Source organism: Podarcis filfolensis (genome assembly GCF_964270895.1).
Source record: "Podarcis filfolensis genome assembly, chromosome: 8".
Classification (NCBI taxonomy): Eukaryota; Metazoa; Chordata; class Lepidosauria; order Squamata; family Lacertidae; genus Podarcis; species Podarcis filfolensis.
Genome location: NC_139611.1, coordinates 42,170,702 through 42,198,167, shown reverse-complemented (window position 1 = coordinate 42,198,167; position 27,466 = coordinate 42,170,702). Strand labels below are relative to the sequence as shown.

At 48.3% G+C, this 27,466-nt stretch overlaps 1 protein-coding gene across 3 annotated transcripts; it reads right to left on the bottom strand.

The window, feature by feature from the left end:
* Positions 1–663: 663 nt before the first annotated feature.
* Positions 664–27,176, bottom strand: SPIRE2 (spire type actin nucleation factor 2). 3 transcript variants are annotated; one of them, XM_083626255.1, is made up of 15 exons: positions 26,646–27,176; positions 16,981–17,018; positions 14,858–15,220; positions 11,925–12,008; positions 11,327–11,491; positions 10,645–10,731; positions 9,736–9,859; positions 8,706–8,878; positions 7,637–7,850; positions 7,218–7,360; positions 6,155–6,292; positions 5,963–6,030; positions 5,826–5,853; positions 5,338–5,453; positions 664–4,231 (listed from the first exon to the last, which is right to left on the bottom strand). In XM_083626255.1, exons 1-15 carry the CDS (start codon positions 26,983–26,985, stop codon positions 4,027–4,029), a joined length of 2,286 nt encoding a protein of 761 aa, XP_083482381.1. In that variant the 5' UTR covers positions 26,986–27,176; the 3' UTR covers positions 664–4,026. The 3 variants fall into 3 exon arrangements, with proteins under 3 accessions (XP_083482381.1, XP_083482379.1, XP_083482380.1); XM_083626253.1 differs by having other exon boundaries at positions 6,155–6,289; positions 26,646–27,106; XM_083626254.1 differs by having other exon boundaries at positions 7,676–7,850; positions 26,646–27,106.
* Between the last annotated feature and the right edge of the window lie 290 nt (positions 27,177–27,466).

The window sequence follows — 27,466 nt, the reverse complement described above, 5'->3', positions numbered from 1 at the left end:
TGGGAAATGTAGAAACATGTATAAATACCACAGTGATCTTGTATATTCTGTTGTTGTTGTTGCTCTTGTTTTTCCTCCTGAGCTACAGAGTGCAGTAAATTGGGTGATAGGCACTGTTACTTCATTTAGAAGTGTAAGAGAAATAACTAACAGTGATTTCTATTTTATCAAAATGCTATTTCAGATTTTTGCTATCACACTCCTTGTAACTGGGAGACACTGTAAAAAGGAAAATGGCAATAAAAATATTTAGGACTAAGAATAGAAATTATCTGTTTGGATTATTGCTTTTTTATTCATCCAGGACGTTGTTGCATATATAGGCACACCTGGAAGCCACTTCTCAGTTTCTAGAGAGAAAGCTGTCACTCAGGTAGGAGATCTCAGCCTCTGACATCATGAAGGTGTGAAAGAGAACAACAGAATCTGGCAGTCTTGGGTCTGGAGCTGGGAAGAGGTGTAGAGGCCTGACTTGCTCACTGAGAATCCAAAGTTACGGTATTGTGGAACAGGATTTCTTGGAGTCTTAATGCTCCCACTCAACCCCTTATATATGTACAAATATATATATCACGGAAAGCACCATCAGTCACCACTAGAGCTGGATGAATCTGAAACCTCTCACTGCCCAGAGGTGTTTATTAGCAAGGCCACACCACCAGATCAGTTTCACTTTACATTTTATTTACAACTCTTTACAATACAGGCTGCGTATAAAACATTGGTTGAGGGGGAGAGTAAGTGCAGGCAGAACATACAAGAAAAAGGAGGGAGCACACACACCCCTTTTGACACAGAGTGCAATGAATTATTGCAAAGAAGGTGAGCAGGGTGATAAGGCATGTTGAACTCCAGAGGCAGCAGCCAGCACGATGCAGCCAAGGCAAGACTCCAAGCAAGCAGATTGGCACAAACAGCAATAGAAGTAGCAGTGGCAGTGGCAGTGAAAAGCACTAGCGGTTCCTATAGCTGGATTACCTTCCTTTCTCAGCACCGAGGAAAAACAGGCTTGAGCAATCACCTGCAAACACCTGGCTTCCTCTTTGACCCTCATAACACTCCACCTGATTTGTTTCTACAATGTCCTCTCTCAATCCCCTGTGTAACTCAGTCCTTGCTTTTTCCACTTGCATCATGTGCAAATTGACAAGCACTCAATCCTCACCCCATAACCGACTGGTTGTACAAGTAGGTATTTGCACATCCAGCTGTGCACCTGCAGGTACACAGTCTGTTCCACTGTAAAGCACCGACTGCATGAACTGTATATTTGGCGTTTGCAAGTATTGGCAAGATACAAAATGTGGAGCTCTTATGGTGCTATACACAAAACTAGTGGCATTTTAGGAAGCAGTTACGTCCCCTGGGGCAGGAAGAGGAAGGGGGGAGAGAGAGTGTGTGTGTGTGCAGCTTTTGAGACTGTGTGCAGGCTTGGCAGGAGATGGTGCTAGTTCTGAGCCACAGAAGTGGTCCAAGGTTGTCTTAAGTGGCCGGTTGAGATCCTGAGCAGCAGAGCCACTGTGGGTAGGTGACATGCAGGAATGGAGCCATGGAGGCTCTTGCCAAACCCAAGTGGCAGTGCTGAAGCCCACTTTCTCAACAGGACAAATGGGCAACACCAGGCTGGCACCTTGCAGCCCATGGCACATGCCACAGAATAAAGCCCAGAGCTACAAGGCTAAATATAACCAAAAAAATAAAATAAAAAATAGTGTCCTGTGGCACTTTGAAGACTTCATTCATTATGGCATCAGCTTTTGGGGACTAGAAATCCACTTTGTCAGATGCAGTGGTCCACTAGTCCATGAAAACGTATGTTGGGGTACCTTTCATATGTGGTAGACTACAGTTCTCATCATTTCTGTCCATTAGCCATGCTGGATAGGGCTGATGGGAGTTGTGGTCCACCACTCCCAGAGGACACCATGTTGTCTACCTTTGGCTTATACCATAATAAATTGCATCCTTAGGGAGCCACAGGGTATTGGCTGTCTTTGCTGCTCGGAAGACTGAATGGTTCACTGGTGGAAGAAGACTGGGCTGCCATTGCTAGCGAGGAATTTAGCTTATCCCAGCCTGGTCTCACACTTGAACATTCAAAGGCAGATCTGTCATCATCCCTGGCAGAAATAAGCAGACCAGAGACGGCAGAAGTGCTGCCTTCCAGGTTGAATAAAACCGATCCAGGGAAAAGACAAAAGGGTAGGAGAAGCAAGACCCTTTTCTATCCACCTGTCAAAGATAAATTGATCCACTCCCCATTCCGCTAGCCACACTCAATAGTCTCTGGCCCCATCTACACTATACATATGAAACAGTATCATACTGCTTTAAGCAATTATGGCTTCTCCTAAAGGACCCTGGGAAGTGTAGTTTGTCAAGGGTGCTGAGTGGTATAAGACAACCTGCATCCCACCCCCCAGCTACAGTTCCCAGAATTCCCTGCAAAGGATTGATTGTTAAACAATGCTGGGAATTGTGGCTCTGTGAGGGGAATGGGAGTCTCTTCAGAACTCTTAAGTACGCTTAACAAACTACATGCCCCGGGATTCCTTGGGGGAAGCCAAGACTATTTAAAGTAGTACCATAGTGTTTTAAATGTATAGTGCTGATGTGCTAATTTGGCATACTAGGGCTGTGGATTTTGCATTTACAGCCTCTGTTTTTGGGGTGCTTCCAGGGTTTGGAAATTAGCTATCAAGGGAAGATGAGCTCAGGATGCCATGGCACAGCCAATTTACATGTGCCGGCCACCACAGCAGCAGGTTTGACAGGGAAGGTGGTTGAAAGACTCAGGGGCAGCCCTGCATATCCCAATCTCCTCTCTCCAAATTCTCTTAAGGGCAGTGGCAAGACTCACCCTAGCCCAGGCCTGGCATGGGCTGGATCTGGCTTTCATTCTGTCCTCACAGGGAGAGCTCCTTTGTGCACCTGTTTTCTATTTTCAAGGCAATCCTGAATGGAGTGGGGGAATGGGACATGTGGAAATAGACTGCTCATCTTATCAGCTTTTGGAGAGCCAGAGTCCTGTTCTGCACGAGGAGACATTGCCTGCAGGATCCTGCCACACACAGCTGATACTCTTGTCGGTGCCTGGCTCATCCCTAGCAGCCATGCAACCCCCCAACTGTAGTTCTGGCAGCCACACAAAACCCACTGTGTGGGAAATGTTCAGCCTTTGTCTAAATGATTACAAAAATTACCCCTTGCCTCCTAAACCCAAGGAGCCCAAAAAAACTAGGGATTAGAAAACAGACAATGATAGTCTGAACACATTTTAAAAAGCACCTCCTGCTGCTTGGTGCTGGGAGGGAGCAGATAATCAAGACATCACCGAGAAGGGCGGGGGGGGGGGCAGAGAAACAGCTTGGAGGAAGATATTGGAAAGCAGCAGACAGGTCATGGCACAATGGGCCTGCTTCCCATAAGACTAGAAGCTGCACAGGTAAGACATCTCAGAGAGAGCTTCTCTTACTAGTATGACTGAAAGGGCAGAGCCCTCAAGGGAACAAGGTCATCCTCTGGGGTGGCTGCATCTGGGATTTCAAGGTTGCATTTGCAGCAACTTAGATGGCCAGGCTTCCAAACACTCTGGAATTATCCTGCCCCAAATCCATCTTTCTTACAATCCAAAAAAGGTGGGTGGTTGGGAAGACTTCAGCAGAGTCCTCGTTTGCCAAGCAGGGGCATTCCCAGACCAAACGTAGCCCATGGACCACAGCAGCTGATCGACAGATATAAATATAGTGTCTCTATAAGGTTATGTATATATGTACACACGCACGCAGGCCAGGCAGGGGATGTTCATGGGAGGCTGGGATGGAGGGAAAGGAGGAGATGGGCTGGACAGAGAAGCAAGGAAGCCAGGAGGCAACAAGTCCAGACAAAGCCAGCTGAAGCTTCCTTGGCCAGAGAGCACCTGCATCCTCCTTGCTGGGGGCTGGGAAATACAGAGGATCAAAGAATGAAGGTTGGGTGCAGAGGGCAGGGGGCTTGTGGAGGAGACCAGCAGCAGAGGAGGGTCATTTAACTGGAAGGGATGTAAAGGGACTGGGTCTTGCGGCTCCTGCACGGGGTGGTGTTCAGGATGTCCATGCTCTTGCGGCTGGAGCTGACGACATCTGTGACGAACCCGGAACAGTCGCTGCAAACATCCTTGAGCACAGAGCCATGCGCATAGATGTACGGGAATTCCTCCTCCACGCTGCGCCAGCGTGTGCCCTGCAAGGAGCTGGAAAGGCAAGTGGGGTGGGGGCAGAGGGGGATCCGTCACAAATGCCCCAAGAAAGACAACTAAGCCTGGTGACTGACAGCCCCCTGGCTGAGCTAGGATAACGACACTGACGTAGCAGCTAGAACACTGGGCTGGCAGGCAGGATAAGGGTTCAAATCCCCACTCAGGCATGAAGTGCACTGCCTAGCCTACCTCTCAGCCTAGTCTACCTCACAGGGTTGTTTGTGAGGATAAAATGGGGAGGGGAGAGCCACAAAGTACCCCAATTTGAGCTCCCTGATGGAAAGGTGAGTGATGATGATAATATTGATGACAATTATTATTAGGTGGATTTGTGCTAAGGGAATAGTTCCATTGGCGTAAGCATTTCCAATTTCATGGTGGAATGAACTCCACTCTCCTCCCATCATGCACTATTCTGGTGGTACTTTCAACTCCCCATGGCTAATTTGTGGGGGAGGAGCATGGAAGGAATGCCCAGTTGCACTAGTGAGACTCTCTGTGCTGGCTCCCACTAGTGCAACTATTTAGTTCAGTCCATTAATAGTAGCAGTAGTAACTCATTTCTAAAGCCACCTGAATCCCATCTTGCAAACAACCCCAGCCTCCTCAGCTTTCAAATGTCTTCCTGATTTCAAGAAGACAGAGAGATGGTACCAACTCCACTCTATGCAGAGCTCTGCTGCTCAGCTGTATCAACTCTCAGCCCCCTGTAGCTCAAGTAAGACCTCTGCAAACAAGCTTACCCCCATAAATAGTAGAAAATTTATTTAAAAGAAAACTAATCCAGTCTTTTGTGGTGTATTCATAGAATTGTGAGCACACAAGTGCCCTGGGAGAAACTTTGCCACCTCATATCCTTCTTGGACCTGGCTAAGGCCACATAAAATTTGCAATGGCAAATTTCTCTCCCTAAGCATTTGCAACGAAGTAAGGCCTGTTGTCTCCAATCCTGGATGAAAGAGGAATGGGGGTTGAAAAAAGTTGCACTGTTCTATTTAAGGCCCTTAACTCCACCAGGAATCATACAGAGCACAGTGTCTTCATGAATGAACTGAGGGTGGGGGAGACAGCTGCAGAGAGTGCGCGGGGGTCCTACTTACTGGAAAGCCTCCCTCCTCCGGAATGGAGGTGCCCTTGTACCCAACGAGCCTGGAAGGGTCTCAAAGCCCAGGGCATAGACAGGGATATGGGCAAGCTTCTTTGAAGGCATCTTGATCTAGGAGGACATAAGAAAGAAAGGTTCTCAGCAAAGGTGAAGAGCAGGAGCACTGAACATCACTGTCATGACAGGGAATCATCACCACAGCAAGGGCCTGCACTGTATCCTACTGTATTTTGAACGAGATGTTTATTGTAGGTCAGGGATAGGGGACCTGTTTTCAATCTACAGCTCCCATCATTCTTAGCCATGGACAATACTGGCTGGGGCTGATGGGAGTTGGAGTCCAATGACACCTGGATGGCCCTAATCCGGTGTAGATCTTCAGAAGATGGGAGAAAACCATCTTCTGAGCCACAAGTGGGCTCACCTTTTGCTCTTGCACCAGGGGGAATATTCCTGTCATGGGCAGAGCCAAGAGTCTCTTACCTTTAGACTACAGGAGCTGCAGACAGACCTAAAACCAAAAAGGGGAAACCAACATCAGATCAAAGGAAGGAGCCCCTTCAGCAGCCATCAACCAACAACACTCCTGAGCCTAGACCACACAAACAGAGCTTGCTCACCTCTTGCAGAACAGGCAAGTCGGGGGCCAGGAAAACAGAGCAAACTTGGTTTTGCAGCAGCAGCAGATCTGAGTGGTGAGAGGGGAGGGGGAAAGGAGACACTTGAGCTTCCAAGCTGACTATTGTTCAATGCAAGAGGCCCCTGCTCAGCAGCATACACAGACACCCAATCCCACATCCTCCAACTCTCACCTTCCCTTTCTTCAGGCTGCTGTACAGCTCCTTGCTCTGCAAGAACTTCTCCATCTCTGCTTTCACCAACACCCGCCGCACATTGATCATCTCCTCCACAGTGAGTGCCAGGCTCTCCACAGGGTGGCTGAACTCCTGCTGGAGAGAGGAGAGAACAGAAGGACATAGGAGCCACCTTTGACCACCAGGCTGTTGGTCCAACTAGCCCAGTATTGTTCACTCTGACCAAGTCTTTCTTCCCCTGCTAGCTCCTTTTTAACAGGAGAGCAAAACTTGGATCTGCACCTATTACTTCAGCGGAAGAGCCCTTAAATCAGGGGTGGCTCTAAGTATATGACGCTGTTCTTTAAATTGTTTCCAGCAGATTGAAAAAATGGGAACCTGAGAAAACTGAAACAGACAGATCTTTCCCATAGTGTGTATTCAGACCACCCACTGGGGTGTTGATAAGGCTGTGGAGGAAAGGGGCTCAGGCTCCAAACCTTTTTCCTGAGTGCCACAAGCATTTTGGTGGTGTAATATTAATTGGAGGAATACATTAATTTAAGATGACTTTATCTCTCAATGTTTTGGGGCTAATGAATGAACTAAATGAAGGGGACTATCTGGAGCAGTGTCCATAAGGAAATTAATTAAAGGCAGAGGAACCAATTTGGGGCTGTCTGGGGTGGGAGGAAAAGGAAGAACTTATTTGGAGTGATCTGGAGCAGAGATATTGTCTGGTTTGCTTTTTGTGACATATTTAACTTGTAAATCTGTATCTATACATATAAATTAGCATAAGTGTATTTTAGGCAAATCTGAGTCTCTGGGCCCATGCTCCAAACCTTACAGGTACCTTGCAGTTCTCCCTCCCTTCCACCCATGCCATTCATTCTAGGCAAGTTTTCATCCAGGTTGTGACAACATCTCAGCTTACTGCACATTTGGGGGATGCCAGACTAAGACCGGGACAGGGAACAGGTCTCCTTCCCTGTCCAGCCTCACATCAAGAGGCTGGGAGTTTACCCACTGCACAGGAACACCACACTCCATGAGAGTTTGATTCATACCGAATACTTACCAGCCACAAATATTTCAAGTTGACATCTGAGGCAGTACTGGAACCAGCCTCTGACTTCTCGTCCACAGAGCTGAGGACGCCATGCTTGGGGGGGAAAGGACTGGCACCACAGGGAGCCTGCTGGTAGCTGGCTGGAACTGAACCTGGAGGACGAAGACAGAATGCCAACAAGACCAGAGTCAGTGCCATCTTGGTATATGTGCACGTTGAGAGACAGACAGAGACAGACTTGCCCATTTCCTCCACATTGGTCAGTGCAGGACTCATGCTATTTTAGTGCAGAGCTGCTGGGTCCCTTAGGTTGCAAACACACCATGCATTTAACCAACTTAGAACCAGAGTGTCAGTGTGTGGAGAGTTAGGAAGAAAGGCTTGGGTGGAGTTGGAAAGCGGGGGTGGGGGGTGGGGAGTGCACTTGCCCGTATTTTCCATGCTGGTCCATGCAGGGCTCTCGGTACCTGAGCGGGGTCTCGGTTCAGACCCGCTGGGTCCCAAATACTCTGAGTCAGGCTGGCCACCACCGCTTTCACTCTGAAACTGGGCCAAGTCTTGCTCCGAGAAGGAGCGGTCACGCTTCAGGGGCATCAGTGGACCTGGTTCCTGTACAGCCTCGGAGCTTGGAGAGTCTTCCTCCTGCAGAGAAAAGGGAGCAGGAATAGGTGTATTCATCAATGCAAGAGGTCACACTTGAGGGAATGGCTTTTGACCCCAAGAACATCAGGAAATCTCTGCAGCAGCTGGGTCAGGCTGGGGGGCGGGCGGGCATAGCATCTACTCCAGGATCTGCTCTTACAGCACCCAATCAAATGAGAAGCCCACAAGCAGGACATGAGAACAACAACACTCTCAAGTTTGTAATTCCAGAGACTGGCAGAGATGGGTGAATCTGCCCATTTCAGTTTTCTAATTTTTTCCGCATTTATGCAGCAGTTTGTGGTTTTTAAATAATATATTTTTTAATCCTCTTGAAAAATCAGCATTTCAGTGTGACTTTCCTTTCGTATGCCACTTTGACTAATATGTACACTTCTGCAAGCAATTTTCTCTAACATAATGCATTTTTGTATGTTATGTATTGCAATGCTCACTTCCCCTTCATATATGCATGACTGTTTGGCTGGAGAACTGCATTGCAAAATTTGTAGCAGTACAAATTTAAAAGGGTAATTATTTCGGTTCAGGAAGTGTGCATTAGGTAACTTCTCGTTAAAATGCCAACAAAATCTAATTTATCCTCCATCCCTACTGCCAACTGGTAACATCAGGCAATGCAGTTGAAGGCTGATTCCACAGGCACCACCACAAAGTGCATCCCCACCATTTACAGACACCTCCGGGCGCCATGTGCAGTACAAGACAACATGGTGGCTGGGACCAAGGAGCAATAGGGTGGCAAAGGGTCTCCATTGCAGCACAGCACCAGTTCCTGCAGGCTAAAGAACTCTTCTTCCTGAAGGTGTCAAGAGAGGCAAAAAGCTTGGTTCTCACCTCCGAGGTCAACATCTCCTCCATCTCTGCCAGCGTGGGAGCCTTCAGCAAGACCCTAGGCCTCTGGCGCTGGGGCAGGGCATTGGCGTCGGAGACATCTGAGAGGTTGATGCAGGAAGTTGAGGTCACATTGCTGGAGCAGGCATTCAGGATGCAGGGGAGGGAGCCAAACCCTGGAAGAGGAGAAGAACAAGGATGGCAGCACCATGAGGGCCCAGTAGCAGCACAACAACTTCTAGAGTTGTGGCCACCTAAATCCCATTCAGAGAAGACCCACTGAAATTAATGTGCCCAATTTATTTATATCCCACCTCTCCACCCAAAGAAGCCCAGGGAGGAAAACAGCAAGTGATGAAACATCTTTAAAATGCTCATTACTTTCAATGGGTCTACTCTGAGTAGGACGAACATTGGATACAGCCCCTTTCTATCTATAAATTGCTAGACATATTGAATATTTTGACATTGCTTCTCCTTTTTATTAAAAAAAAATCTATCTGGAGTTGAATACTAAACCTATTGAAATTACTTAGTCATGTTCGTTACTCTGAGCAGGACTAGCATTGAGTACCACCCTTGGAATACACTGGGCACATGACTGACATTTCTCCTCTCATTGGAGAGTGTTTTGTGTAACTAACTCTACTTCCCTAACCTGGTGCCCTCCGTATGTTTTGGCTGATCCAAGACATTCAGACAGCTTCAAAGCCATCTTCCACCAGTCCCAGTAACAGCTGGTTCCACAAAACGGAATCTCTGCAGTTGTTCCAGGTTTTTTGATCACTTAGACATTTCTGAGATTTGCACTGTTGAGTTCAGAGTTTCCCACTGGACCCAATAACTTAGGTCCCAACTTTTGCCCCTCCCATTTCCCACATAATTTCTGGACCCAGCATCGAAATGTGAATGATAGTGGCATACAAATACCTTATACAAATATGGCCTGAATGGCCCCATGTACTTACTGATGAACATGTTGCACACTAGCATTAAGGATTCCCCTTAGCCTTTCTCATCATCGCAGGCTTACCTTTCTGATTCTGGTGCCGTGATGCCACAGGCCGGAGCTTCCTTTCCTGCTTGATCTCCTCCAGGATTTTCTCATGGATCGTCCTCTGCTTCTGAGGAATGGGGCGCAGCCTCCGTTCCGAAGCCTGCAGCCAGGTCGGAAGGGCAGTTTTTCATTTTCAGAAGGGCTATATAGTTAATTGCCACCTTCCTTATTAAGGATCCATAAGGAATGTTGATCCCACAAAACTAAGGTGACAGAGTAACCAAGATACAGCAACTGCACAAGAAGTTCCACATGTCCAAGTATAATCCCCATCGGTCAAGTTGCAGGGCACACGCTCTCAGCTTACAGAAGAGCCCCAGGATCAAGCCCTGGCACAGCCAGTTGAGATAGAGGTGGCAAACTGTTGGCCAGTGGGCAAGGTCTGCCCATCCCCACCGGCATTTATTTGCCTGCCCAACCTGAGACCCCTCGTGATTTTGCCAGTGGCAGTCACACAGCAGTGGCAAGGAAAAAGTAAATAGAGTTTCACAGGAGGATCCTCTTTCCTCGCACAGCACAGTCCCCCTAAGAAGAAAACACTGGAGGGACCCAGAGTGTGACCTAAGATGCCCATTCCTCTCTTGCAGACACTGTGTAGACACACCTTAGGTGGCCATGCCCACCTTGACCACACTCCTTATTGGCATGAGGTTCTCAAAGGGTTTCCCAATAGTTGAACCACCCACAAATTAGATGGAGATTGCAAAACAGTGGGTAAATAACCGGGAGAGTCCCCTGCCAATCTGCTAGGCTAGGGAATCAGCAGCCTCTTAAGTTCATAATGTTTGGTTCCCCGGATCCAAAACCAAACCCCTGCCAGGCTACAGGACCAACCCAAAACTGGGGGCAGGGGGCTTCTTCCTGAGAATAACCTTTTCCACCTACCTGTCTCAGGGGCGGCCGAGATCTTATGAAGTCAAGGATAAGCTCATGTGCATCCTTCTTCACCTTGGGAGGAATGTCGCCGTCCACCTGGTAGATGCCCCAAAGAGGAAGAATTAGCAGCTGGATGCTATCCAAGTGTTCCTCTTTCCCAGCACCTGTCCTGTCCCCAGTTTTGCATTTGGTGAATGCCGTATGAAGCTCTGAAAGTGTGAACAGCTACATGTGTGATCCTACCAGTTTTAGCTCCCTCCCGAGAGGGTCTCTGGAAATATTTCCGAGCATGATGGATGGATTCGGTCTATGGCCCAGACATGGGCAGACTTGAGGCTTGTGGGAATCCCCCTGTTAGTGGGTCCATCAGGGGGAACCAAAACAGGTGGCTCAGGGGGCAGAGCCAGTTACCTGCTGACTCCCAGGAGCCACACACTGGGAAGGTGCTTCCGAGCAACCTGTTTATTGAGCATTCATTCTGATTTGTTTGTGGGGAGGTTAGATGGCACTGATGTCAAAGCAGGTGTTATCCCACTCTTCCCAGGGCATTTCCCTGTCACTTTACACAGTCCAGCAGGACCAGGCTTTGGGAGGTGTAGGCAGGGGTAGAGACAAAAAGGAAAAGAAAAAGGGGCCCTATTGCTGCAGTGATCAAAACAGCCAGGGACACCTACCCACCCACCTCACTCACCATGACCTTGCGGAGCTTATAGTTGCGGGCCCGGATGTCCTGCATCAGCATCTCAAAGGGCGTCAGCTGGTACTCAGTGGGCAAGGGGTTGAACTGCTTCTCCTGGACCTTCTTGAGCTTGACTCCATTGCGGAGCTCCCTCATTAGCTGGACCCACAGCCGAGCCTGCAGCCGGCAGAGAAATATCAGTCGCTGACGAAAAATGGCTTGGCATGAACCTCGTGCCCCTTCCTCCCCCAGAAAGAGCCTCTGCAATCCATCTTTGGGTCCACCTTGGGGAACTCTACCTAAGGCCATTGTGCCACATAGCCCCCCAGCACACACACACACACACACACGGCCCATACATTCCCTCCTTGCAATCTCCCCCAGTTTGGAGCAGGTGAAGCTGGAGTAGCAATTGATGCCACACCTAGCAGGACCAGCATGCAGGGCGCCTCTCCTGGCAGCCCCAGGATTAGTCCAAGGAAAAGAAACTGAAGTTGACTGGCCAGCTTTGAAGCTCTTGCCATGGTTAGCCCACTGGGGCTAGCCCAGAGCCACCAGCCATTTATCCAGGTGACACTCCCCCATCCCACCCATCCCCATCACTCTGTACCCAGTCTGTGTTCCTCAGGTTGTCTAGATCTGCAGCTGATCGGTCCGTCAGCTTCTCGTCCTCATCCTTCAGCTTCGTCAGCATCTGCACACCACAAGAAACAAAAACAGGCTAGCTTTTCCTTCTGCACAGGCCACTCAGCCATCTCCCCAGAGAGTGTCGCCAATGAGAGTGGCAGTGGAATACAGGCCCTTTGACCAACAGCCCAGGGGGACTTGTTAGTTTTTCTAGATTCTGTCAGGATGTGAAATCTACTGAGATCCACCACCCAAAAAGACACTAATTGCCACAGGGCCATATTTTTGGTGTCCTACGGCCACCAAGCTGCTTTACTGGGATGCGATTGTACAAACAGTTATTTCCACTTAACAAATCTGCAATGTATTTTTGTCAGCTCCCGCTAGAGAAACCCACATCACATTTCTACTGCAGACAGATGGAACAGGCAGAGGCCGCGGTTATCAAATGAAGAACTAAACTGTAAACAGGGCATTTATCTTATTAACCACTAATTCCTCTAACATATTAATAATAACTCCCACTGGGCTGATGGGAGTTAGGCATCTAACAGCAGCTGACAGACACACATGTTCTCCATCCCTGACTTAAGGACAGTGGCTGTGAAGAGCTGTGTTACATTTCATCTCCAGGAAGGGCAGGGATGGCCAGACTTCACCCCTCCAGAGAGACAAAAATGTGCCAGGAGGAATTCTGGGTCTCCACGAAATCATTTCCTAGAGTAGCTCATGATCCCTTCTGAACTGTTTGGCTGTAGAGTTATTAATTAGCAATGAGTTAATTAGCGTTAATAGGTTTCTGCCCATGAGACAAGCCCACAAGGATGTCACTTATTATTTTGTGCTGGAAGAGCCAGGTGAAAGCATTGCCTGCCTGCCTGCCTGCCCTCCTTTATTCCTCCCAGGAGACAGGTGATGTCTCTTTGCAGGTGTGTCATTTAGAAGCTTTGGAATGAGAGGAATGCAAATTGCTGCTCCGCCCATTCCCAGAAGAAAAGCTTCCCTGAGATTCTACGAGGGCAGCTCAGTAGGCTAGAGGTTGCTGCCAATCAGAGATACTGGCCAGAAGGAGGTGCTGTTGCTGCTGGTTTTTTACAGCAGCCCAGCGAGTCTATACAAGGAAACAGCTGAAGGAAGTAGGGAAGGTGCCTAATTCTCATGGAAGGATCTGTGTTTACACAACTGGGATGGGCTGCACGTGAGAGACCAGGAACTGGGTAGAGAAGGAAGGACAAGTGGTGCATCAGGATGTGGCCCACTGCCTACTCCCTCCCCTGGAATTCTTGGAGAGTCTGCACAAGGTGGGAAATGTCACTGTTCATTAATCAGCAAGCTTAGTGACTAAGGCTGTGTACACAGCATACATTTAAAGCACAGTTCCCCTACCCAACCAAAGAATCCTGGGAGTTGTAGTTTGTTAAGGGTGCTGGGAATTATAGTTCTCTGAGGGATAAAACTACTGTTTCCAGGATTATTTGGGCAGGGGGTTGTTGAAAGGGGGATGTGCTTTAAGTGTATGGTGTGATCACAGCCTTAGATTGTTAACTATCAAATTCCAAGGACTTATGCGGGATAATATTGCTTAAAAAAAAACTAAAAAAGCCCAACAGAACAAAAGCCAGGGAACCCCAGACATTTTAAGAAAACTGCCCCTTGCCAGCAACTAGGAATTGCAACATGCATCACCAATGCACGAGGATGTAGGGAAGTCAGTCTCCACTGAATCCGTCTTCCCCAGCCCAGGTGCTGTTAACTACTCAGCCGCCTCCTTTGTGCTCCAGCCCAGATACAGCTTCCCTTCTCTGACACCCACGGGATCATCATCCCTATCTACCCTGTTCTGCAACTGCCACCAGAACGCCCCCTCTTCCCAGCCTACCCATCGCAACTTAGGCAGCCTGCACACAGACCAAGCTGGGACACACAGGTGCCATCATCAGGCTGACAGGCAGAAGGAGCAGCCTCATAAGCTCAATGAGGCAGAAAACAGCCTCTTTAACAACAGCTGCAGCTCTACAGACAATTGATGCCTCCCCTTCCCAGAGCAACAAGGTCACTGCTCTGCAGATACAGGTGGGTGCAGGGTTTGGAGCATCCTTATTCTTCCTCTAGCTGCTGTGTAGGAAGTTCATCCATGTTGCAGCTTCAGGCAAAAAGCAGTGAAGCCGTAATCCATGGAGTGCATCTTCCAACAAAGCTGCAATGCTGTCATGTATGGAGCATGTCCTTAACTCCAATCAAGCTAAAGGCTTGTAGTTTGTCGTTTACCCCAAATCTTCCTTTCCTCCCTTGACTCTCCCTTTCTCTGTTTTCCCTGCTGCATTTTTAAAACTGTTAGTTTCTTGCAGGCAGAGACATGTCTCTGTGTAACTCTCCAAGCTGCCATGTGAATAGTAGGGATGCAAGAGGGCTACGTCCCACCCTACATTCATCACAAGCAGCACTGCTTCCTTTCTGCTGCAGTTTGTTTTCTACCAAAAACTGCATTATGGGTTTCACTGTCGGTGGTAGGAGGATTATGTAAATTATGCAATTGATTACATAAAATATATAAGCTGTATAGTAGTCACATTATTCCAGCCCATTCATCTCAGTGCAAAGGAAATGCAATGTAAATTGGGGTGGGGGAGAGTAATAGACTATGCATCATTTGTGGACTGGAAGTGCCAGTAGTGAATATAGACTCTATGCCATAGTTTGATTTCCATTCTGGGCATGGGACGAACAAGAGAACACCAGCCACTTCCACTCCTGTTTCCATTTCCAACAGAAATCTCTGACAACCCTTACAAGCAGACAACATGTCACAAGCGCACGCATGCTCCTTCCTGGGGCCAAGCAGCGCTGATGCTGCCATGCATGCCCTCCCATCAATGCCCATGTGGCAAGGACAACACAGCCCACTGCAATGCTCACCTCCTTGGCATCGCGAATCTTGGCCAGAAAAGCCTTCAGTTCAACCGTCTCCAGGAAGAGGGCTCTGCAGACAGCCTGGTAGTGGGCCTCAGCTTCCTGGGGCTGGGTGAGGCGCATAGCACAGAGCCGCATGGCTTGGCTGAAGGTGCACACGGCCCTCAGGGTGCCCTCTGCCACGGCCTCCTCTTCCTCCTCCTGCCCGCCATAGCCTTCGTCTGCTGTGGCACAGCCACTGTCCTCTGAATCGCTGTTAGCCATCAAGTCAATAAGCCGCTCCAGTTCAGGGCTGAGCTCTCGTTCCTCATTCTCATCCAGACCCCAGTCCAGTGCTCGGTAGATTGCAAAGCCGAGAGACTGCACCATCTGCAAGCAAAAGGACACAGGTGGTTAAGGCAAAAAGGTTGTTTAGGTGAGATTATGCCATTAAGATACAAGATTAAGTGATGGCCACCAACTTGAATGGCTTTCATAGCGGATTAGACAAATCAACAGAAGATGTGGCTACATGTAGCCAGTGGAGTCGCAAGGGGGGGCGGGGGGCAGTGCGCCCCGGGTGCCATGTCGGGGGGGGGAGTGGGATGCCCTTCTCAGAGGCGGTATCTGGCTGGAACTCTGAACAGGAGCACTCCTTTTGAGAGGGAGGATATACTGCAACACTTAGTTGCAGGTATTGTGTTGTATACTGTTCTTGTTGTTATGGTTGGTATTACAGTGGTACCTCTGGTTACGTACTTAATTCGTTCCAGAGGTCCGTTCTTAACCTGAAACTGTTTTTAACCTGAAGCACCACGTTAGCTAATGGGGCCTCCCGCTGCTGCCACTGCACTGCCAGAGCACAATTTCTGTTCTCATCCTGAAGCAAAGTTCTTAACCCAAGGTACTATTTCTGGGTTAGCGGAGTCTGTAACCTGAAGCATCTGTAACCTGAAGCGTATGTAACCCAAGGTACCATGGTACTGGAGATTTACTGAAATGATTTTTTAAAACAATTCATTTTATTTCCCAAACAAAGATGTGCATTCCGGCCCCCCTCCTGTTTTCCTTGCTCTCTGCACCATGAACACCAGGGCTCCATTATCTAGAAGTCAAGGGGAACATGAGCCCCCCGCAGGGAGCAGGGTTGATGTAGAGAGCCAAGAGTCTCTGAGCAGAAACAGAAGCTGCACTGTTAGCTGGCTTCCTTCCCCTGTGGGAAACTTGAGCGGGGGGTGGGCAGCCATAAAGGGAAGGGGTGTACATTGATAGACGAAAAACAAAGATACTGTCATGTCAAGTTGAGCTGAGCCAAGAGGAGGACGTGGGGAAAGAGGGAGAGGGAGACACACATGTTCAGGGTGTGCAAAGAGATAAAAAGGGCCTAAACTCCACCCTTGTAAGATCTCCAAACCAGATCCGGCAGGTGCATGGCACCTGCCAAAGGATCTCCCTTGCTGGCTGCTTTTGGTTCCCGGCCCGTCTGAAGCCAAACTACCCCAGTCTCCCAGCTACCATTTTGGCCATTTCTAATGGGATCAAGGAGGGACTTGATTCGGCCTGGGACAGCTCATTAAATATTGTTATGCTTCAGCATTTGTGAATTATTCATTGCTTGAGCACTGGTCCCTGGGCTTAGCTACCAAGGCGACAGGCACCCAGGAGAGATGGGCTGATGGTGGAGCTGCAGCTGCTTTGAGTTTGGGAAGGGGGGGAGGAAGGGAGAGGAAAGAGCCTCTCCCAGAGGTCTTCTCAGGAGAAGGACACACAGAAATCACTCGGAATCAGAAGGGTTCTGTTTGCACCACTTTAAAGCACTTTCCATAAAGTTGGAAAGGCATGATAGGAGCTTTTAAATGAAATGCATGGCCTGCAGAAGACATATTTCTCCCTCTCTCATAATACCAGAAGGTGGGGTCTTTCTTTCGCCTGATCCAGCTCCAGAGCTCTTATGTTCTTAGCAGACTGAGGTTTTCTGCACTGATCTCTTAAAATCTATGCTGTCTTTCAACTGGCTGAAGGCAGAATGACTTCACCCACATCCTGAGATAAAAGCTTTTTAGCAGGTCACCAGAACGATCCAATAATGCTGGCTTTCGGGGGCAAGTTTCAGTGACCCCTTATTTCCTAGGAGGGAATCGACAACATACCTGTGCTTCAGCAGAGGGTGTCAAAGTCAATGGGAGCTCTGCAAGAGGAAAACGACACCATTAAGATTGCTGCAATATCCCATATTGTCAAGTTGGGGTTGTTATATCACCTTGTTGTTCATATGCCCCACATATACACACATTCTTCCCAACCACAAGAGCCAGGCCAGACTCAAAAGACGCAGATTCACCTGGCCACCTTTGTAGGATTCCAAGCCAGCCTCCTTCCCTTATCAAAGCAGAAGCCCATATTCCCTGCTACTACAGACCAGACAGAAATACAAAGGGTGCTGTAGACACTGTCCAAAGAGGCCTACAGGACAGCTTAAGAACCAAGTCCAAGGGTAAGAGATTAATATTTCAGTGCATTAAGGGAGGTGGTGCCAAAGCCACAGCTCTCTCAAAGATAATGAATGGCTGGCTCAACTACAGCACTGGGGTGCTCACAGAAAGCCCACTCAGCATCATGCGTGTAACACATTACCTGATGAAGGCCAGACTGAACCACACCGACATAAAAAACACTCACATCTCTTATGGTCAGAGGGCAACGAGTAGTATTCCCCTTTCCCCACAGCCACAGTTTCTCTGTCCCAAGCCAAGCTGATTTAAGACTGGGAAACTCTATCCAAGCCAACTGCCCAGTAATGCTTCTTCCTCTCCCCAAACTCTTTAAAACAAAAACTAACTTCCAGTGGCTATTTTTATGGGGACTTGAGATCTCATCAGTTTCCCCTCAAGTCTCTTTTCATTGGTCAGAAGAAAAGAAATCTTCTCTCTTTTCCTGTTCCTTTAGTTTTTATTCTATTGGTGTTTAAATGTTTTTAATGACTCTCTCACCCTGCTATGTTTTTAGCTGTTCCTATGTTATTTGTAAGCTGCCTTGAGTCCCTGTCAGGGAAAAAGGTGGGGTATAAATAAAGGTATTATAATAATTACAAACTCCGTTTATTCTTGCTTTACCCTCCATGGTGAGGTAGAACTATGGCTTGTCATTGTACTGATGATGATTTTCTGTTTTATACACCAGCACACACTACTTCTTCTCCAAGCCCAAATGTGCCTTTTAAGTACTGCCTTCTTCAGTCCTGGCTGGCTGGCAGTGAATCATCATGGAGAGTCACACAGGTAAAGAAGGGGTGGTGGAAGTCTGCATGGCTGAAAGTCTCTGTCTGCTGCACCTGTAGGATCAGGCTCAAGTGTACACATGAAACATGAACAATCAGGGTTTGCCTATAAATATTAAAAGAACAGCAGCAGCAGCCTCCTCCTCTTCTGCAAGGGACAGGCTGTGAACTCCAAATATCAAGAGGTGGGAGGGGAAGAAGCAAAAATGCACGAGTTGTGGGAGTTTGGAAAAGAAACAAAACAGAAAAAAAGACACGTGGCAGCTGGTGCACCAACAGTCAAAAAGGCAAATAAGAGGCTCTCTGGGGCAGAAAGTGGTTTTCCAAGTGCATCTTTGGCAAGACAGAAATTAGCCCTGAAAAGGCAAGCCATTAAATCACCCACTTGGGGACACAGTCCTCAGAGAATCTGCCATTTATGAATGCAGAGCCTTATTTTTTTGGGGGGGGGGAGGAAGAGCACTAAATGGAGCAGGTTTTCATTCCCAGGCAGGGATAAAGCAGTTAAGCCAGGCTCCCCCTGCTCCATTTTCCATAATTGTCCGCAGTGCTTCAGAGCCACTTTGCTGCCATGCCCCCTGTGACCCGAGGGAGCTCAGACCCCCATTTCCTGCCATTTCCCCAATCAATGAGCCACTTATAGGCTGCCCTGCAGAGAGGTCAACCTGGCCCGCACAAGTGCCTCTTGTCTCTAGTGACACTGAAGGGTGAAGCTCTCCTTCTCTCTTAGCACGCGTAGCACAGAGGTCGAGGATGCTTTCTGCAGGGCTGCCCAATGCTGTTTAGACTGGTTTGGGGTTTGTTTGGTTGCAGGTGGTGGAGGAAGGGTAGTCCTGGTGGTGGTGGTGGCGGCAGCGCTTCTTACAACAACAAAAAGTTGTTTTTACTGTATACTGAAAAGGATTGTAAGCTGCTCTGAGGAATATTATGGGCAAAGGTCTGAGGATATAAATCAGAACAATATAGCCTATTGTTATTTCTGTTTAAGTGCCTTCCCATCATCGCTCTGTCCAAGAGGTGCTGGGGAAAGAAGGCTCAAATAAGCCATCTCTATTTAGAGGTACTTCCAAGCCAACAATCAATGCTCTCAAAATTTTGCAAATACTACAACCCTCCTCAAGCTGGTGCCCTCTAAATATTTTGGACAACTCCCATCACGGCTGAGAGATATTATAGTAGGAAATGGCTGTCCTGGCTGGGGCAGGTGGGAGCTGTAGCCTTAAATACTTGGAGACCACCAGATTGGGGAAGCTTGCCCTACCTCTAGGATGTGTGGGGGGAGGCAACATGCTGCCCTCCAGATGTGGACTGCACAGGTCCCATCCTACTTGGGGATGATGGGAATCATCCTCCAAAATATCTGGAGCTGCACCAGATTGGCTGCCTTGCATTGGAAGAAAGCTGAGCATGGCTTCATACAGCCACATGAATGGAGCAAGTGTCTTGTATTCCATTTATCAGCAGGACAACAGGAGCAAAAGCTGTTAAAGAGGCATAACTTGCTAGGGCAGCCACATCAGCAAAGCGCAGTCTAACAGACTCAGCAGATTCTCAGCAACTCCGAGACATTTCAGAGAAATTAAGGCATCGCCTAAACATCTCTGTAGGCAGCACCACACAGCAATTCTGTGGCAGAAGAACTTTTTAAAAACCCAGACACACAAAGAAAGAAAGTAGCAGCAGCAGCTCAGATTTGCATCCTTCTAAAAGGGGCACAAAGTCAGCTGGTGAATGGATTTGCCCCTCTCTCAGTTCCTAGTATCTCTCATATATCACAATTCACCCTTGACTCCAGTTCCATTATCAACCAGTCCCTGAAAGAGGAACTGCAGAGGCTAAGCAGGAAATATTTCTCTTTGCATTTGGCATTAAAATGTCCCTAACATGGAAATTCAGTCACTATAGTTTCTCTGTTGGTCTCAAAAGGGCAGGAGACAGTATGTAAATAGTATATTTAAATTAGATTGAAGTAGATACAAGCAAGGTTTAGAGCTTTACACAACTCTTTGATGGACAAAGGAAAAAAGATAAGGGGTGGGGAACCAACCCAGTCATTTGTAACAGAGTTTATTTTTGATTCTCAAACTATCTGATGTGGCAGACCAGCAATTCCTACCCCCCGCCCCTATGTGTCAGGAACCAGCACCATATTGGTCTCTGGGGCATCTCACCCAACTTGAGTTGTGATGAGGTTTTCATAGACTGGCAGCTGATGGCTTATGGACTGGCACTATTCTGTGGACCACCACTTTGAGTAGCCTTTTTCTAAGGCCATGCCCCTATTTCCATTTGCTCCTTACGTGAGCACAATCTGCAAGCATGCCTACATTCCACAGACTGAAAACACACCTGGATTTCAACAGAAAATCCTCTGGATTTCAGAGGATCTGCTCTCTCAGAATCTCCACACAGAACATGCAGGGGATTGCAGCAGAAAGTGCCATACATCAAGACTTAAAAACACTTCGCAAAATTATATGCTGGTCTTGCACAAGATTCTTCGTTCCAGTATTTAATTGCTGCTTTGTTTTGGGGTGGGCTGAGGAAGGCAGGTGGTTGTGTTGTTAATGGTTACAGAGGCCTACTGGGTATTATTATTATTATTATTATTATTATTATTATTATTATTATTATTATTTGATATTGCTTACCCATCACACCTTCATCAAATCAAACTGCAGATTGATATAACTAAACATTGTTCTTGTGCAAGGGTTCACCATTAAGATTATTTTTTAAATAATGGGAAAACTTGCACCCTCCTCAAAAGCACAAGTCTGCATTTTAACAACTGTTAAGTGTGATAACTAAAGGCTGGTTACATTTGGTCTTGCAGACTTCCAGTGGGTTGTTTTTTTCAGAAGTGCACACAGATGCAAAAATACCTGCAGGTGTGTCCAAAAGAGTCAGGACTTATTCATGCTGTACATAGTTAAAACTATGGAACTTGCTCCCACAGGAGGCAGCGATGTTGTCCACAAGCTTGAATGGCTCTCAAATAGTATTAGACAAATTCATGGAGGAGAGGGCTATCAGAGGATACTAGCCGGGATGGTTATGCTCTGCCTCCACAGTTGGAGGCAGAAATGCTTCCAAGTAACAGTTGCTAGAAACCACAGGAGGGGAAGATGCTCTTCTGCTCAGCTCCTGCTTGCAGGTTTTCTGCAGGCATCAGGTTGGCTACTGTGAGAACAGGATGCTGGACTAGATGGGCCCCTGATCTGATCCAGCAGGCTCTTCTTATGTTCAGAACAGAAAAGGTAGAGGGGGCAGGGGAGGCATGGCAGAGAGGAGGAGCAAAGCAGCTCAGCACAGATACATCCCATCAAGCTCTAGTGTGGATGGGAAACTGTGGGAAGCAAAGTGCGACTCTCACACACGTAGAAATCAGATCTGAACTCCCCATATATGATTTTTAAGAAATGTCCTTCTGGAAACACCCCTAGCTATATCAAGCAAGGTTTTCAGGATACCATGGATGCTGGAAAGTAACATGCTAGGAACTGAGCTTCTCTCTACTGCAGCAAAGATTCCTTGCTATATACTGCTACTGTTCATCACCGTGTTCCTTCAGGGACCATTAAACTGATGCAATTCTTGGCCTCCTCCCCACTAAAACATCAGTGGTGCCTGTGGGCAGAGAGAGAGAGCTCTTGGGCTGGAATGATTTAAATGCACCAAAAGAGTCACCTTCGCTTTGCATCGTTGGTTGAAGGTCAAGAAGTCAGTGACCCTTTAGTAGCTGCTGACAATCATAGGCTAGGCTATGTATAGCCCAGAACCGGGCAGACCAGTTTTTAAGGCACTCTGTGTAATGCTTCTAAGTAAATATTATCAGAACAAGCAGATCAGCAATAGCTACTCCTGCAGACTCCAACGCAACCAGCTGCAGCCCCTGCAAGGACAAAGGCAAAAGGTTCCGTTCTGCTTTGTCCCTCCAGGCATCTCTTATTCTTTCAGAGTTTTCATACATGACAAAGAACATCAAAACAGAAAACAATTACCTTCCCCATGCATTCCTTCCAGTATTTCATTCTCTTGGGATTAGCCGGAAAGAGTTAGAGTTTTGAAACAGAATTGCTACCTGCCTTTGCAGACACCAGAGAGATGTCAAAACATGGGGGATTGTGAAGTGCTTTCTGGGGGATGAGCACAATGGAAAGGATTTCGGTGCCTGTTGGTGAGGATCGGTAAAGTAGCAGCAGCCAAACTGACTCAGATATATGAAGCTTAGGACAATAAGGTTGTCAAATATAGACAACAGGACAGTGGCTTTGAAGTTGAAAACATCTCAATTCTTCGCATGTAGGCACATCCTCATTGTTATTTCTTCAGCTGTACAACAGGAGAGTCACACACAAAAGGGACAGATGCACAGAGGAAGTCATGATATTGCTGCCTTAATTCTTTTTGAATTACTATTAGGAAGCTGGACCATGGCATTGGTCCACCTAGCTCAGGATAATCTACATAGACCTGGTTCTCTGGGGTTTCAGGCAGAAGACATTCCCAGCCCTACCTGGAGATGGTGAGGAGAGGATGGGACCTGGGGCCTTCTGCATGCAAGGAAGATGTTCTTCCACTGAGCCATGGCCCTTCCCTCTTGACACAAGTTCCGTACAAAGCACATGAGTGTCAGACAGACATGCTCATCCTGCCTCTTGTTTCCATCCACCACAGACCTACCTTAAGTGGGGAATGGGGCTTCGGGGGACAGAGCACAGAATAAAGCTGTGAAGTCAAGAGCTTTTGTGGACAACAGGATTCATCCGATGCATAAAGGGAACTGAGGGGGTGGTAAGTATATATATGTGCAGCACACACATAAGAACATAATAAGATCCTCCTGGATCAGGGCAATAGCCCGCCTAATCCAGTATCCTGTTCTCACAGTGGCCAGGCTGATGCCTCTGGGAAGCTTGTAAGCAGGACCTGAGCGCAACAGCACCCTCACAACTTGTGATTCCCAACAACTGGTATCCAGAGCAATACTGCACCCACCAATAGCGCAAGCAGAACATAGCCATCGTGACTAACAGGCATTGATAGTCTTTACATCTGTGAATTTGTCTAATCCTCTTTCAAAGTCATCCAAGTTGGTGGCCATTGCTGCCCTTGGTGGGAGCGATTTCCATTACTGTTTTAACCATGTGCTGTGTGAAGAGGCACTTCCTTTTGTCTGTTTCGAATCTTCCAACATTCAGCTTCCTTAGAGACCCTCTGCTTATGGGCTGAGAACACCAAGTTAACAACGTAAGAACTCAGGATGCCAAAAGGAACAAGCTGCTGCCTGATAGCTGGAGCCTAACTTCAGGACACATTCTTAAAAAATATAAATAATTACTGGCATGGCTAGATAAAGAGCAGTAGCTGTTTGCAGAGATGGAACCTCCTTGGTTTTGTTGAATTTCATATTCAAGCAGCAATTTGCCTCCAACAGGAAACATGGCAGGATGCCAACCTGCCCAGAACCTGTAAGTCCCCAGCTTGTTTGAACTAGGCAAGAAGTGCATTTTTTTTCCCACTGAGAGAGATAAGCAGCTGAAAGAGAACCCAGGGTACATGCATGTCAGTTTCCTGCATTCATTTCACTGGTAAATCCAACATCATCCATCGCTAACCTGGTGCCCTCCAGAATTTTTGGACTGCAACTGTTATCAACCTCAGTCAGCAGACAATGGACGGGGTGATGGGAGTTGTAGTCTAAAACCTAATCTCAACACCTGCCTGCCCATACTCCAAGACAGGAATTGGGAACCTGTGGTCCTCCAGATGTTGGACTACAGCTCCCATCAGCTCTGATCATTGGTCATGCTGGCTGCTTAGAGTTTAAGTCTGACAACATTTGGAGGACACCACACTAGATACCCCACTCTAAGACCTTCAGTAGAGGCTGTCCTTTGGCTGCCCCGTCATCTAAGGTGTGTCAACAGGCTGCAGGGGAAAGGGCCTTCTTGCTGGTGGCCTCCTGACTGTGCAATGCTCTCCACAGGCTTCACTGATGTCATTTCAGTGCTGCCAGTCAAAGCCCCCCCCCCTTCCCCCTGGGCTCTTTAATTCCTTTTTCATGCCTCTTTCATGTCACACACATCCTGTCTCTTTTAGTTCTGCTGATAGCTTTCATATCATGTTGTTTTTGATGTTTTATACATATTGTAGCTTTCACATTTGATTCCCAAAACCCTTCAGTGGGTTTCCAGGTAAAATGTCTACTGCAGCTCTTCCTGCCTGCCCCAAGCCTTGAGATGCATGCAAGAGCGTAAATGAATGTGTGCATGCATTAGTTATGTGCATCGCTGGTGGGAACGTATCCTCTGCTGCATTTCAGAGAAGCCACAAAGGGAGCAGCTTTGCAGTGATTCAATACACAATTCACTCATCACCTGCTGTGTGGTTGGTGACTGTGAGATGCTAAGCACCCAAACATTGATGTCCCTGAGGCCACACAGGGCCTGGCTCACCCCTTGGGGCCAAAACACTTCCCTACCCTGGAGACAGATAACAAGGCAGAATCTATAGCTCTTAAACATCTACACCTGCCTTGCATGGATGTACTAAATGATGAAGGCAAGCAGCGTGACTCAAGCACTGAATGGCTTGTGTTTATGCTAGCACATGAGAACACTCCGCAAATTGCAGCAGATTTGTGTTGGCTGTTGGTGTAATTACACACATCATAAACATACCAAGGATGTGAAGTGTGCCCTTGGGAGATACTTTGATCTCTTTGCTCACACATGAAAGATAATCCAGGACTTACTACAATCCAGGATCCCCACCCAGTTTGCAGGTGCACAGAGAAGCTTAGACTTTGGACTTGCGTGACAGCAGGCAAGTGGGGGAGGGGTGGGGCAGGGAAGAGGTTTGCTTTAAAAGAAAAGCATGCAAATAGGTTGGGTAACACCTAATAAAACTATATAATTAATTTGGATAAGGATTTGTTAATATGCTGCTATATTAAGTCATGTTATCACAATAAGTATAGCTTTAATTTCCAAATAAAACAGTGCTAAAACTTTTAAAAAGGAAAATGCTCTTCTACAGCAACGTGTGGGCGGTCCAAGACATTTTGCTGCCTGAGATGGCCAAGATTGCACCTCCCCGCCCCCGCGTACAAAAGTCAACCAGACTGACAGCTTTCTTAGATTTCCACAATTGCACTCAAAGGCAGCAGGTTAGTTTAAGCAGGGTGTAGGGCACACACAGTTCTGCCCACTCCATATCATTTGCCACCTGCAGTAGTTGCTTCATCTTCCCTCATGTTAGCGCTGGCCCTGGGACAGCCTTGCAGTGCTTAAGGCAGTCGCAACATACCTGGTGGGTCTTCCATTAGGAGGCTTGTTTGGTTTGGTTTTAAAGCATGATGATATTGTATCTACCTTCCTGCAGTTTAAGTGCCTTTCACCTTCAAGTGGAGACCACACACACACAATCTTTTGATTCACAGAAGTGAGAGCATGTAGAAAACAGTCCCTTCAGCTTACTTAACCTGCATTAATTCCTCTCTGCTTCTCAATTTCCTTTCCAAAGAATTAAGTTTTGTCTGTTTATATGCAAGGATCAGCAGGAACACAAAATGCACAGAGACCAACTCCTACAAAACAGGATGTCCTCAAATGCCATCACATCTGACAGATTGATGACTTTAGGATTCCCTCTGTCTACTTGGGAACAGGCTGCTTTCAGGCTCAAAGAAAACAGCTTTAAGTTAGCACATGGGGAGAGGCTGGCCCCATCCACAATTCACCTCCAGTTCTTCCCTTGAGATATTCAGAACCAACCAAATTGTTAAAACCTTTTACCCTTCAGAAACAACAAGTCCAGGTTGTTGTTTTTTAATGGAGAGTCTTTACATGCCCCTTATCTTGCCGAAGGAAGATTTCACTTCCCACCATAACACTTTTTTGTTTACTTCTGGAACACATCTTAGGCTCAGAAAGGGGAAAAAAAGCACACACATATACATGCTTAGATGTACTTGGAGGGCTTCACTATTATATTAGTAGATTCTAAAACAGGAATCACAAAAGCAAATCACCAATGAATACTTCCAGACTTTTTTTTTTTTAAAGGAAAAGAGGGTGAAAGGAAAGGAGGGTACTAGCCCGGCAGTTCAGTTGTTGGCTCTTCCCTTGCCAAGGAATCGTCCCCCCCACCTCCCCGTTATGTCTAGAGCTCTGGACACACCCGCCCACTAGCCTCTCAGGTAGGGACCGGCAGGTGAATAGGGGGGTGGCTACGGGACTGCGGGACACAGAAGCCCTCTTTGCTTCTCCCCCCTCAAGCACTCGCGGTGCGTTTAGCTCTAGCTAAAAGCTCCCCCCCCCAACTTAATCCCTGCGGGCTGAGAAGACGGGGGAGGGGCCGAGCGCTCAGCCGCAGTCCCTCCAAAGCGCCTCCGTCCCTAAAGCTTTTTCCCGGACAGCCCAGCAGAAACCGACGAGAAGGTTGCTTTGCCCGAGTCGGGGGGGGGCTCCCCTCGCTCCAGCCCCGCCGCCGCCCTTGTGGGTTGTTCGGCCCGGCTCGCGCCCCACTCACCGGCCACGCCGTACTCGCCGCAGGCGGAGACGGCGCCGTCCCGGTGCAGGCGGATGTCGGCGGTGCCGCGGATGCGCCCGGCGGGCCCCCAGCGGCGCGCCTCCTGCTCGGACGCGCCTTCTTCGACGGGGCCGGGCTGCAGCAGCCCGCGGCAGCACTGGAAGCACACGGCCCAGGCCTGCTCCTCGTTGATGGGCTGCTCGTAAGACTTCAGCACCTCCTCCAGGGACAGCTCCGCCGGCTCCCCCGACGGCCGCTCCCCCGCCGCCGCCACCGCGGCCCCCGCGCCGCTCCCGCCGCCTCCCTCGGTTCCCGCTGCTCCTGCCGCCGCTCGGGCCATGGCCGCTGCTCCATCATCGGCTCCTCCGGCGAGGCGGGCTGGTTGCCATAACAGCGGCGCTGCTGGGCAGCCTGAGGAAGAGGAGGACGACAAGGAAGGGGAGGGCTGAGCTGGGCTGGCCGCCGCCACGGCTGCTTTGTCATCCCTCCAGCCCAGCCCGCCGAGGAGGGAGCCCCGCAGCCGCAGCCTATGGAGGGGCCAGGTGCGGCCAGGAGGTGGGGAGACACGCCCCGCGGGCCCGCGCCCGGCTCCGCCCTGCGGAGGACAAAAAAGCCGAGGGCGCCCTCTCCCACGCTAGGCTCAGCTCCGGCACAGAGGTTCAACGCCAAACCTCTGCCCTGAAGTGCTTCGAAGCAGTGCTTCTGAGCTTATGCAGAGAGTGGCTTTGTAAAAAAAAAAAAGGCCTCTGAGCGCATGCGGCTACTAAAAAGTGCCCCTGAGAGCACGCAGAGCGCATGCAGAAAGTTGCCTTTTATTTTAA

Coding starts and splice junctions, on each gene's coding strand:
- SPIRE2 (XM_083626255.1), bottom strand. CDS start 26,985: ATGGCCCGAGCGGCGGCAGGAGCAGCGGGAACCGAGGGAGGCGGCGGG. Junction 12,009..14,857: donor AGATTCGCGATGCCAAGGAG/GTGAGCATTGCA, acceptor TGTGGTGTGCAG/ATGCTGACGAAGCTGAAGGA. Junction 5,454..5,825: donor GCAGCTCCTGTAGTCTAAAG/GTAAGAGACTCT, acceptor ATGTCCTCCTAG/ATCAAGATGCCTTCAAAGAA.